Source organism: Corythoichthys intestinalis, chromosome 16, assembly GCF_030265065.1.
Source record: "Corythoichthys intestinalis isolate RoL2023-P3 chromosome 16, ASM3026506v1, whole genome shotgun sequence".
In the NCBI taxonomy this organism is placed as follows: domain Eukaryota; kingdom Metazoa; phylum Chordata; class Actinopteri; order Syngnathiformes; family Syngnathidae; genus Corythoichthys; species Corythoichthys intestinalis.
In genome coordinates this window covers 19,314,375-19,328,013 of record NC_080410.1, presented here as the reverse complement: position 1 = coordinate 19,328,013, position 13,639 = coordinate 19,314,375, and the positions used below count along the sequence as shown (strand labels likewise).

General features: G+C 39.6%; 2 protein-coding genes across 3 annotated transcripts in view; one reads left to right on the top strand and one right to left on the bottom strand.

The window, feature by feature from the left end:
- Positions 1-321: 321 nt before the first annotated feature.
- trappc5 (trafficking protein particle complex subunit 5) lies at positions 322-3,278 on the bottom strand. Its single transcript, XM_057817170.1, has 3 exons — positions 3,155-3,278; positions 1,443-1,744; positions 322-1,352 (listed from the first exon to the last, which is right to left on the bottom strand). Exons 2-3 carry the CDS (start codon positions 1,710-1,712, stop codon positions 1,056-1,058), a joined length of 567 nt encoding a protein of 188 aa, XP_057673153.1. The 5' UTR covers positions 1,713-1,744; positions 3,155-3,278; the 3' UTR covers positions 322-1,055.
- A 4,043-nt stretch (positions 3,279-7,321) lies between these two features.
- Positions 7,322-13,639, top strand: part of wizb (WIZ zinc finger b) — a 79,397-nt gene continuing 73,079 nt past the window's right edge. Inside the window, exons 1-3 of one of the 2 annotated variants that reach the window (XM_057861540.1) lie at positions 7,322-7,578; positions 8,090-8,262; positions 10,557-10,758. In XM_057861540.1, the coding sequence (XP_057717523.1) occupies positions 8,164-8,262; positions 10,557-10,758 (301 nt within the window). In that variant the 5' untranslated portion in view covers positions 7,322-7,578; positions 8,090-8,163. Of the gene's footprint in view, positions 7,579-8,089; positions 8,263-10,556; positions 10,759-13,639 lie in introns of those variants that run through there. The other variant, XM_057861541.1, reaches the window with a different exon arrangement.

Below are 13,639 nucleotides of genomic sequence, written 5' to 3'. Positions count from 1 at the left end.
CATTCATTTCTGCATGCACAATGGAAAATAATTTCAACATATTTTATGATCATGTTATAAATATTTCCAAACAATAGCCATACGCAATGTCGCATAAATTAGTTGATACTTTAAAAATACAGTATAAGACTGTAACAGCTAACATAGTTTTAACTCGTTGGCTGCCATTGACAGCGGTAGACGTCCGATCTGTTTGGACTGGCAGGAGCTGACAACGATTTTTCATTCGTTGCCAACCCTCCCAGTCCAAATGGATTGGACTTTTATCCTTGGGGATACATTCCAGACTTATAAAGAAAAGGTAATCTGTGATATTTTGTTTTTTATTTTTTATAAATTTACATTACATACATACATTACTAAACTGTAGGTCAGGGGTGTCAAACTCATCTTTGTTGTGAGCCACATTGTAGTTATGGTTTCTTTAATATCTATTTAAAAAAAAAAAAATTAAAAAGGTTTTTTCAATTAAAAAACATTTATATTTTGTATTTATTAAACAAAAGGGGGTAGGTAACTCACTAAACATTTTATATTTTTCATTTTTTGATTGAATTAAAAAACACAGAACAAGCAAATAATCTATTATTTAACAATTATAATTTATTTTGGTAAATTAAGGGGTTAGGGGATTATGTAATCATTCTCAGATTTCTGAACTGCAGAAATTTCCCATAAAGTTTATTTTAGCAAAAAAAAAAAAAAACAAGAAGACATGATGTCGATGTAATTTGCACAAAATGATGTGACGGGGCCAATCTGGCTCCTGGCAACAGGTTAGAAACCCTACTCTAGGTTCAAAATATGAAGTCTAGTCCTGCATGCGTTGGTACTTTGCTCACTGGAGAGCGAACTGGGAGGGGGGGAGGGGCAACATAGATGGCCAGTGTGCAAGAGTAGACACTACAGTATATTATATGAAAGTAAATAAGAACTTAATCTTTAAATGACTCCGAAATGGAAGAGTAACTCCAAGGTTGTGTAGAGTTAAATAGTTCTTTATATTTGTCCTTCAATGAACAACACCAAAAATTCCTGGATTTTTCCTGCTGTCCTTATCTGCCATCTAAAGCCTTGTCCCGGGCAATGACAGACTCATTAAACTTGATCATGAGTGTGGTGCCTTTGTGCCAATGGGCTGTAACCTTAGCAGGGAAACCGCTGTGTGTGAGGATAGCCTCCACGATGCCTGCAGTAAAGGCAGCGCAGTTTAAGCTGCTATTCTCTTTGGGCACAGAGATGTAAGCATTGATGAGGGGCTCCTTTTCTATGATGTAGTAAGTCTTGTCGTCGTCATTGGCCTGCTCCAGTTTGTCGGCCTCCTTCCCAAATAAAGACTTCCATACATTTACCTACAATGGAAAGAGTTACAAATTTAAATACTTTACTTGCCATCACTGTCAGCAAGTCTCTACATTTTTTGTCTGCTTGACAGTACAAACCTTAATAAAGAGCAACATGTTAAGCACTTTTGTTTCCCTCTTGCCATTCTTCTCCCTAAGCACGAGCACATCCAGCAAGCCGGCACCCACACTCTGGCCCATGTCAGCCAGGCGCGTCTGCAGCTCCGAAACAGAGTACACCCGGCTCTGACAGTACTGGACCATCTCTGAGAACAGCAATGCAAACGCACTCAAGCTGACTTCAGTCTTGGGTCTCGTCAAGGGGCGCTCCAATATGGTGGATTTCCCTCGAGTGAACCGGGTGTCCATTTTCTAGGATGAAAGCCAAGCAAGGTGAGTATCTGGGAAAGAGAGAAGACAAAAAAATGAGGACAGCAACAACACCGTTATAATAAACGCCATTATTATACTTTTTATTATGACATAAGAATCTGCAACATCATAATGGAAAACACAATTTCTAACACGTCTCAGAAAAAGTCAGGTATGTCAGGCTTTAAGATGAAACTTCTTGATGAATATGAAATGCACTATAACATTTACATGTTGACTTCATTTACCTCTAAACTTTGGAATACACATTCATAGCTTTTCAATATTTCAGTACATTAACAAAACTTGATGTGGAAAAATGAAAAAAAAAAAAAAATCATACATATGGAATTAATTCCCAAGCACATCTTCAATTTTAAGGGAAACTTCATGTCTGTATTTTTCTTTGTTGCAACCTGCTGATGACTCTCTGTGGCTTCACTCTGCAATATACAGTAGATTATCCTGGTCTAAACCCCGCAATAGAGAGGTATTGGTGATCAATTGTTGCTTCCTATTTTAGAGAATGTAAAAGCAATATCTTTGCTTCTTGATCTCTTGTATGTTACTCCGACTAACCATTATGGTGCTTAATTAATCGCACCAAATAGTATTCATTCATTCATTCATTTTCCATGCCGCTTTTCCTCATGAGGGTCGCGGAGGTGCTGGAGCCTATCCCAGCTATCTATGGGCAGTAGGCAGGGGACACCCTGGACTGGTTGCCAGCCAATCGCAGACCAAATAGTATTAATTTCGTGAATTTTATCAATGAGAAATGCCGGTTAAATAGGTTATATTTATTCCTTACTCTATTCCTTACTCTGTATTTGAACAATTTAAGGCGTTCATTCTTAACTATTAATTTTATTATCCTATGCAAATTGGAATATGGGAAACCACATCGTTATTTTGTTTACCCCTGTCAATGCTTTAAAGATTTATTTCAGGTGCATCATTCATTGCCATATGTTTTAAGTTTCCAATTACACATTTTTCAAATGTATTTATTTATTTTTTTCAATTCCACATAAATAGCAACTTCATAAATAGAGCTGGTGATAGCCAATTTTGACTTTAAAAAAAAAAAAGAATTAGTATATTGGCAAATTAAAAAGCTGTGAGGTCGAGTACATAATAAGAGGATTCTTTGACATTGCAATAATATCCGTGACAATTCAGCATTACTTAGACTTCACATAAGAGCAAATTTACTGAATATTACATCGGTTGTTTTGTTGCATTTTCAGCCGAATGTTACGAGCAGGATGTAGAGATCAAGCTCGCTGTCATTTCCTACGGAAAAATAGACAAAACTATTTTATCCTCAGGAGTGGAACCAAAAATGCCTATTATTTGCTTAGGGGTCTTCAGTCTATAATGCTGGTAAAAATGAATATGTTAGTAAAATTAAGGAGTATTTTATAACCATAACTGACCGTATTGTTGCTGGCCGTGCTAGCTGTCTTCTTTGTCACTCGTGTCTTATAACATTTCCTCACTCAGACGTCGGTAAACTCTATACCGCCACCTACAGATCCAGCTTGAAGCTCCATCATTGAAAAGGCGGTCGTGTATGGAGTAAGAATTATACGAATACGAATGTGTAAATACGAGTACAAATCTTTTTGAAAAAAATCCTACTCCGTAGTCTTGCCCGAAATGAGCGATCAAGATTTGAATGAAGCCTTGAATTCCATTAATTTAGTGCACCATCAAAGATCGATCATGATTGTGCCACAGATTGTTATCTAATGTGATATTTTTTTTTTACATCACAAATAAGCTATCTATGTTTAATTACCTATGATGTCAGCAATTTATAGGGTATACCCGGTACAGGATGGATGAGTAAAAGAAAATAATGCTCTCTCTCTCTCTCTTCCAATTGAGGGCTGAAAGTACCCCTCACCCCCCAAAAAGAACAAGCATAATAAAATGAACGTGTATTCACTTTTTGTGACATTTTTGTTTGCTGGTGTGTTATTTATGGACCTAGATATAGAGACTAGAGACCTGGATATAAACTACTTTTCTCCACCAACACTTTCATGGATGAATTCTACACTCACCGGCCACTTTATTAGGTACACCTGTCCAACTGCTCGTTAACACTTAATTTCTAATCAGCCTATCACATGCCGGCAACTCAGTGCATTTAGGCATGTAGACATGGTTTAAGACAATCTCCTGCAGTTCAAACCGAGCATCAGTATGGGAAAGAAAGGTGATTTGAGTGACCTTGAACGTGGCACGGTTGTTGGTGCCAGAAGGGCTGGTCTGAGTATTTCAGAAACTGCTGATCTACTGGGATTTTCACGCACAACCATATCTAGTAGGGTTGCCACCTTTCAGAAATAAGAAATATGGGACGCCCCCCTCGCGCCCAAAGCTGTACAGGCAGAGAAAAAAAGTGACATCCCCCAAACTCCTCAAATGCATAGAAATGTATCTATTCAATTACATTCCGTATTAGTTCAATACGGAACGCAGCATTTAATTCCCAATTTCGGATCGTTCCTTATTTTAAGGGACAGGTGGCAACCCTAATCTCTAGGGTTTACAGAGAATGGTCCGAAAAAGAAAAAATATCCAGTGAGCGGCAGTTCTGTGGGCGGAAATGCCTTGTTGATGCCAGAGGTCAGAGGAGAATGGCCAGACTGGTTCGAGCTGATAGAAAGGCAACAGTCACTCACATAACCACCCGTTACAACCAAGGTAGGCAGAAGAGCATCTCTGAACGCACAATATGTCGAACTTTGAGGCTTTGAGGGCTACAGCAGCAGAAGACCATACCGGGTGCCACTCCTCTCAGCTAAGAACAGGAAACTGAGGCTACAATTTGCACAAGTTCATCGAAATTTGCCAATAGAAGATTGGAAAAACGTTGCCTGGTCTGATGAGTCCGATTTCTGCTGTGACATTCGGATGGTAGGGTCAGAATTTGGCGTCAACAACATGAAACCATGGATCCATCCTGCCTTGTATCAATGGTTCAGGCTGGTGGTGGTGGTGTAATGGTGTGGGGAATATTTTTTGGCACACTTTGGGCCCCTTGGTACCAATTGAGCATCGTTGGAACGCCACAGCCTACTTGAGTATTGTTGCTGACCATCCCTTTATGACCACAATGTACCCAACTTCTGATGGCTACTTTCAGCAGGATAATGCGCCATGTCATAAAGCTGAAATCATCTCAGACTGGTTTCTTGAACATGACAATGAGTTCACTGTACTCAAATGGCCTCCACCGTCACCAGATCTCAATCCAATAGAGCATCTTTGGGATGTGGTGGAACGGGAGATTCGCATCATGGATGTGCAGCCGACAAATCTGGACCAACTGTGTGATGCCATCATGTCAATATGGATCAAACTCTCCGAGGAATGCTTCCAGCACCTTGTTGAATCTATGCCACGAAGAATTGAGGCAGTTCTGAAGGCAAAAGGGGGTCCAACCCGTTACTAGCATGGTGTACCTAATAAAGTTGCCGGTGAGTGTATATTAGGCTAATAGTTGACATTAAATGGCTTTAATTGAGGATGATGAAGAATTATTTGTATACTGGTCAAGGGCATAGGTTTGCACAAGGACGGTAGGGACATAACACTACCAACTTTTCAGGATACTCAAATTGTCCCCACCAACTTTTAAGGAACCTAATTTGCATTATATAATGACTTCAGTTATATAGGTAATTTAGATTGTCTTCCCATATGTTGTAAGGATAGAATTGACCCTACCATTATTAAGTAAATTACTTTCATTATGTTCAGACTTACATTGACCCCTTTTCACTTGCTGAATGTGCCAGTCCATTTTTTCCCCTCAAACGCACGTTTGATTGGCTGATGACTTAACCCCCCCACACACACACACACACATACGCAATCACAGCCCGAGTCCCAACACAGATACAACATCCGACGTCCGCCGCCTTCGAAGACAAGGAATATTGGATTTTTTTTTTCCCACTAGCAGCAGCAACTGTGAGTAACCACTAATTTTGCTACTGAAAATCCGACCTGCATCAGAGTAAGAATAACGTTAATCTGTGTGAATTTCCTGAACTTGAGTAGGAAGCTGCCTTGAGAGAAATAGCCTCATGTATGTTTTTCTACTGTTAGCGTTAATTAAACTGTCAGAAATGTAGTGAACCGAGGTTTACTGCCTCCTTCCCAATTTTTATTTTATTTACAGTATGTTGTCTTAAAGCAGCCCAAAGAAGCTTTCATTTTTTGTTAAGTTCGGCTGTACTTGAGCAGTAGTGTTTTACCTGAAGGAAGGCTCCATTTTTATTTTTTCATATTCGTGAGAAATGTAGCCCTGACCCCCGTTCACCCAATCTGTTTGGTCTTATTAATGTCCCATCCCCAGCAAAAAGTGTACATGCAGGTTATGCTATTATATCGTCCCTACCATTATCAAGACCAAACCAACGCCCTTGATACCGGTTGTTCCAGCATAGGAAAATCCTGGGCTATATTTGATGTTACGAAGACTTCACTTTAATTAAATGGTTTACCCCAGGGGTCCCCAAACTTTTTCCTGTGAGGGCCACATAACTTTTCCCTTCTCTGATGAGGGGCCGGGTCAGTTTGTAACAGAAAAAGTGTGACGATTGCAGGAGTGCCTAAAGGTAAAAATTTATTGTTTTTCAGAAAACCACAATCAAATAACCCATTCTGGATTATTCACGGAACAAAAGTAAATAAAATTTATATATATATATATATATATATATATATATATATATATATATATATATATATATATATATATATATATATATATTATATTATATTATATTATATTATATTATATTATTTTATCATATCATATCATATCATAATAAATAATAAATAATAATAACACTATCAAATAAATAGATAATAACCAAATAACCATCTCTGCGTTCTTCACAGAAAAAAATCCAGGAAATAAATAACACTATTGAAAAAAAATAAAATAATAATAAATAAATAAATATTGTTGAGGGGGCCGGACCAAATGTGGAGGCGGGCCGTATCCGGCCCGCGGGCCGTAGTTTGGGGACCCCTGGTTTACCCGATGAAAGACCAGACTTCCGTTATTGGCCACTAGAGTCCGCTAAAGAGCTTTTTTTTTTTTTTTTTCTTGATGGAGCAGCACATTAGAGTCATGAACAGATTTTATGAGAAAGTAAAATTGGCAAAACTAGACACACTTGCCTATAGAACAAATTCGAGCAAAAAAAAAAAAATGAAGCATACTACTGTGTAATACTTCAAATAATTCTGTAAACCTACTGTATAAGTAAGACACATTGCTGAGTGAAGAATCATGCCGTCTACAATTACACTATCAGAATAGATTCTAACTATCAATATAAATGGGGTTTCTAAAAGTAATCCATGTCAGTGTATGAAGTTCCATATAATAGACTGTAACATTGTTATTACATATTTTAAGGTATGAATGAATGTGCAAAATAGACGAACGATAGTATTTTTTGAATGTTGGGGGTATGAGTTAAAAAAAAAAAAAAAGAAAATTTTAACTTAATGAACTTGCTGCTGGAGGGCGACTCCAACTTCTGGTCACCTCCCATAGTCGACGTTACGTACGCCGCCGCTGCCGTGGCGTGCCTGCAAATTTATTAACATGGAGTCCTGCGCCTGGCACTTGCAAGGGAGCAATGCAAAACATCTCCCAAGCTGCCTCGAGTGACAGTAAAAGAACAGATCGGTGCGAGAAAGCAGCCGGGGGCTTGTAGCGAGCATCGTCTCAGGGGCGTCAAGCTTCTTGCTCGGTCTTCAACTATGACGAGCACCGCTTAGACTGCGACTTCTTCCCCTGGATCCGCAAACCAGGCCGATATCCGTGAGTATTTTTCGGGTGAAATGCAGCTGATGTGTGTGTTCGTGCTTGTAAAAGCCACATTGCATCGTGGTTCTAAGACCTGACATGACAACGACCGATCAACAACACTGGCCACGTACTTGCTGTGGCTAACAAGCCAAGCCGCTGCACCTTTTCTGTCTCGGCTATTTTCTTCCTGTCTAGAAGAGGGACAGAAAGGACGTGGGCCTGGAAATAAACGCCACATCTTTATGTAACCATTTGGGAGCCCTGTCTCATTTAAAAGAGCAGACGTATTGTGAAAATGGGTCAGACAGGCCTACAGCTGCTGCTGGTGATAGGGATATACTGAGGACAGCTAAAACATGGACATTCTGCAACTCTGCAATCTTTTGCATTGTCAGACATACCTGCTTTTAGCACGCCAATTGCAGTTTTGTCATGCAGTTGAATGCAATCAGTATTGTTAAGCAATGGTTGAAAGTTGCAGGCACAAAATATCACTTACCCCCTTTTTCTTCCTTGTTTGCAGAAGACAAGCCGTGCACAAGATGTAGGCGGGCTGGTCACCTGTGGGAGTCCATACTGTTTTCTGGGGGAGTTATAATGGAGCCAGAAGGGCAACCCTTGACCCCAGGGATCAGCTATGCGCCCCCATCTTTAAACTCTGCACAAAACCATGTCCTTAACTGCACCGTCCAGCAGGTAAAACCTTCATATCACTACTATTATTATTTAATTGAATGCCATTGACGGCGATATACTTCCAATCCATTTGATCTGGGATGGAAGACCTTCCAGTTCAAACGGATTGGGTGTCTACCTGTAGTCTACTAGTGACAAACTACTGTTGATTTAAAAATTCACAGCAGAGGGATATAAAGCGCCATATAATTGGACAAATGTAAACATGAACGTATCCATTAGTTGCATGAGTGTGACAAACATTTTTGGTTGTATCTTTCCACACAATAACCATTATTTCCTCATGTGGTGCTCATACGTTTTTATAAGTATTTCCAAAAGACATACAGTATGCACTGATTTTTGGGAAACTGTGACCAGAAGTTTTGTATTCAGAATTCATACAATTACAGTTTGATGAGTGCAGTGAAAGATCACTAACACAACAAAGTTAGGGTTGGTTGAGACTTTTGCATGGTGCTGTAGATCAACACAAGTTACGTGAGTTATTTTCCCTTCTCAGTCGCATGTTTGCTGGTTGCCAGGTTGAACATGTAAAGCACAACCCTCTGCTCAGCCATAGCCCAGTAGACGAAATGACACATGCCCGTGACACCCACCAGGCACTTTTAATAGAATACTCAGGGCTGATTTTGCCACCCCACAGAATCAGTTAAAATGGATCAGATGTCAATGACAGCCCATGAATCCAACGAGTGCTCTATAAAGGTTTAAATCATTGCATTTTTAAGATACAGTATATCACTTTTTTTCATAAAAAACGAAAACATTTCTATTCATACCTTATATTACAGTAACCATGATATATACTGTATGTTGTAGGGGTGTGAAAAATATCGAAATGGTGATATATCGTGATACTTTGCACCCTAAAGGTTATCGATATGCTCCTGCCAAGAATCGCGATATCATTATAAAGGTGTCAATGTCTAAAAAAATAAATAAATAAAAATAATAAGGAACCAACAAGTTGCTACTAGGACTGTCAAAATTTTAAATTAATCACGTTAAAATATTTGACGCATTTAACGCACATGCCCCGCTCAAACAGATTAAAATGACAGTAAAGTGTCATTTCCACTTGTTACTTGTGTTTTTGGGTGTTTTTCCGCCCTCTGCTGGCGCTTGGGTGCGACTGATTTTATGGGTTTCAGGCTTCAGCACCATAATTATTATTGACATCAACAATGGCGAGCTACTAGTTTATTTTTTGATTGAAAATTTTACAAACTTTATTAAAACGAAAACATTAAGAGGGGTTTTTAATATAAAATTCCTATAACTTGTCCGAACAGTTATCTTTTAAGAACTACAAGTCTTTCTATCCATGGATTGCTTTAACAGAATGTTAATAATGTTAATGCCATCTTGTTGATTTATTGTTATAATAAACAAATACAGTACTTATGTGCAGTATGTTGAATGTATATATCCGTCTTGTGTCTTATCTTTCCATTCTAGCAATAATTTACAGAAAAATATGGCATATTTTATAGATGGTTTGAATTGCGATTAATTACGATTAATTAATTTTTAAGCTGTGATTAACTCGATTAAAATTTTTAATCGTTTGACAGCCCTAGTTGCTACCAAAATCTTCTACCATAATCGTGTCTGTTAACTCTATTAACCGCATTAACGGTGTTCGAGACCCAATCCATTTAGACGGGGAAGGTTCGTTCACTCAAAACCAGAGCATTCACGGTCATTCGGTCCGATTTTCAGGGCATTTACAGGTCAGTTACTGTTCATTTTAGGGCATTTACAGGTCATTTTCTGTTGAGTTTGAGTCACTGCATATTCATTTGGGTGATTCCCAGGTCACCTCCTGTTCTGTAACTCAAAATAAACAGGAAGTGACCCATTGGATACCCCCAAATCAACAGGATGTATCTGAAAATCAACAGGTCAATGACCTTAAATGGCCCAAAATGACCTCATTGCCTAGCACTGGCTACCACTGACGGCCATAGACGTGCAATCTGTTTGAAGTGGGAGGGATGGCAGCGAATGAACGAATGTGCATTCGCTGCCACCCTCCCAGTTCAAATGGATTAGACGTCTACTATTGATAAACTCTTTCTAATTCACAGCAGAAGCTTATTTTTCTGTTTGTTAGTTGTTTGTAGAATATCGTAGAATGATTTCCTGACCAATGTATCGATCATCGTTGTATCGCCGTATCGTCAGATCACCGTTATCGTGAGCTTTGTATCGCAAATCGTATCGTATCGTGAGGTACCAAGAGATTACCACTCCTAATATGTTGCATGTATTGTCATTCTTGTCACTAGTCCTCATGTTCTTCCGATTTGAGCGATGCCCTGACGTCTGCTAAAGACTCACAAGGTCATGATGAAGATGAGGGTCCAGATCAGACCGAGATTTGTGAGCACAGTGCGGACCCAGCAAGGAGCGCACAGAGGAGATTTAGGTCCTCAGCCTTTCCTTCCTCCCTAAGCTGGGACTCTGACTCGGAGAAAGAAACACTCGAAGGTAACCGGCGACTTCACACATCATGTAAACCTTTTGCAACTTTAAAAGTAAAATAGTCAAGCAGAGTATATAGTCATTATCATTGTCATTTTATCATTTTAAATGTGATTCAGTGTGCTTTTAGTCCAGTCTTTCAGTTCCCTCTCTCTGTGTTAGCAGCATGTAAGCAGGGGTGGAAAAAGTACCAAAAATCAACTCAAGTAAAAGTACTGTGACAATGATTAAATTTTACTGAAGTGAAAGTAAAATTACTTGTGTAAAAATCTACTAAAAAGGTAAAAGTAGCTTATTTAAATTGTACTGAAAAGTAAACTTACCACGTTACTCTGTGCGTGTGTGTGTTGGGGTTGCAACAACACTTTTTTTGTACACAAATTTTACTTTTAGCTGTGCAAAATGGGGAAGAAAAACAAAATAATAGATGTGATAGTAACTACTTACAAGCACAATAGTGACGGCACCCATTTTTGGCAAAAAAATAAATGAATAATAATAATAGGGTTTCTACTATGTGTTGTTGTCTGGCACTGCACTTATCAGAGCCAATCAAATGGGTGCTTTGTACTGGCACTCAGATACAAAATTATCCATTTCCCCCTCCCTCTCTCTCTCTCATTTTCACTTTGTAACATTTGTGTTTCATAACGTAATTGAGTATATAAATTCCAACATAATATATTTTAAGTGCGTACGACAGGAGAAAAAAAAAGTCTTAAATAGCATTATTATGTGAATTAGAATCATAGGCTAGGTTTATACTACAGGTCTTAATGCACAAATCCGATTTTTTGCCATATCTGTTTTTTTGGCGTGCCCGTTCAGACTGCCTTTGTCCATTGAGACCGTTCAAGTATCACGCATTCGCACGAATTCGCAGTCCGAGATGCGCTCAGCAAAGAGACCCGCATGCGCAGAAGCATCAAAACAAATTACACATGCTAGCTATATGTCATTCCAGAGCGATCATATTTTGATTTCCAAAAAGAGGACATAAATAACAGACATTAATAATCCCCGTTTAGTCTTATATTCAAAGTTTGTATGGACTGATAGAACGCATACACGCGCACACTTGAGCCTTGACGTGTGTGCGTGAAATGACGTGGGTGTGTCAGTTTGCCCCGACTCGGCCATATGTGCAATAATGAAATATTGCTCATTCAGCGCACAGAATGAAAATCGAAAACTGTAAGGCTTATTCTTTTCTTCATCTTATTTTTTTAATGACTGTGGTCAAGCCCGCTTCGTGCTTAAAAGCAGAGTGCAAGCTAGGCGCTAATGCCTACATGGCTGCCGTCCTCCGTGCCTCTTGCTCTTTGCTGACGTGTTGCATGAATTCCAATTTGGGAGTCTTGCCAGTTCAGACCGCCAGTCACGTTCTGAAAAAATTTGGCCCAGATCGGATTTGAACCACATACGAAAGTGACACAGATCGGATTTGAAATGGTCCACTTCTATGTGACTTGTCCCGTTCAGATTGTCAAGTTAATGCCCGACTTGAGTCGGAAAAACATGAAAAAATCTGATTCGTGCATTAAGACCTGTAGTATGAACCTAGCCATATTTTAAGACGATTCGACTATTTACAACAATTTAGCAAAGCGCAGATGACGGGAAATTAGTCTTTTAGTCTGCCGGTTACCCACGCCTACCATTATAGAGCTCTAGCGTCCCCAACAGGCGGATGACGTCAGCAGAGTAACGATTTGATCTGATTTAGTATGCAGCCCATTGGGGGGGAATTCTTCAGAACTAGGAAAACGCGACGAAGACAGCCGCAAAATTTCATTGTTTCAGTCTCTCTACTCCAATATTTTTAAAGGATATTCTTTTTATCCAAGTATGTTTCCCCAATAGCTAAATAAATAGCATGGTCATGACAAATAACAGTCTTGTGCTAAATGGAATATGTAATAATAAAAATGCATTTATTCAGGACGACATGGCAAAATTACTCTATTATGGTCAAAACTGTTGACTTCACCTTTACTGTCGCACCTCCCGAACGATATTTTATGCCACCTAAGTCAGGCTTATGTCATTTCCCTTCCCCGGCTTCGGAGAATGTAAACAAACCAAGAGGCGTGACAGCTAAGCCGATATGCTAACCCGAACCCAGTGATGTTTTGAAGTCTTCGAAGCGGAAAATCACACATAACTAGTCCGGATCATTTCACATGACGACTGGGTTGTCGATTGTCTTCGCCGATCGGCAACCCGCCTGGTGGCAAACAAGTTAGAGCTCGTCGTTCCCCTGCTGTGGGCAGAGGGCTCGTTCGCGGGGAAGCAGCTGGACAATGACCGGCGGACAAACCGGCCGACGTCGGAGGAGCGCGTAGCTGCCAAATGGTTAAGACGAATATGGCAAAATAATGCTTTAATACACGGCGAAGTCGTAAACAGCAAGAGACTCATAGGAGGGCGGCTGCAGTTGTTATGCAGCTAACATGACAATATGTGTATGAGGAGAGCTTTTCACAAGCCCATCCATGATCAAACGTAAGTAGTCCTTTATTTAAAGAGAGTTTGTAGTGTTTACTTTGTAATCGCTGTTTTCGTGGCTATTTTTAACACAAAGTTGCAATTTCTGGTCGGTTGAAAAATTTGACAGAACACCGGGCACATGAAGAGGGCAATAAGCCGAGTATAGTGCTCTCCTGGCGGGGGGATGTGCGACAAGCCGCCGGTCGTCGGCCGAGGGGACAAGGAGCATGTCAGCCACAAAATGCAAGCCACCTACATATTAAAATGATCCAGTATTTGACATAATACAAAACATGATGTTTACTCACTTCATCGTAAGTCCCATGGTCCCACAGTAGTAGGGCTTGTTTTAGCCAATATCCACCGGTGAATGGGAACCTTTTGAAACCCCAAAAAG

Coding starts and splice junctions, on each gene's coding strand:
- trappc5 (XM_057817170.1), bottom strand. CDS start 1,712: ATGGACACCCGGTTCACTCGAGGGAAATCCACCATATTGGAGCGCCCC. Junction 1,353..1,442: donor ACATGTTGCTCTTTATTAAG/GTTTGTACTGTC, acceptor TTTCCATTGTAG/GTAAATGTATGGAAGTCTTT.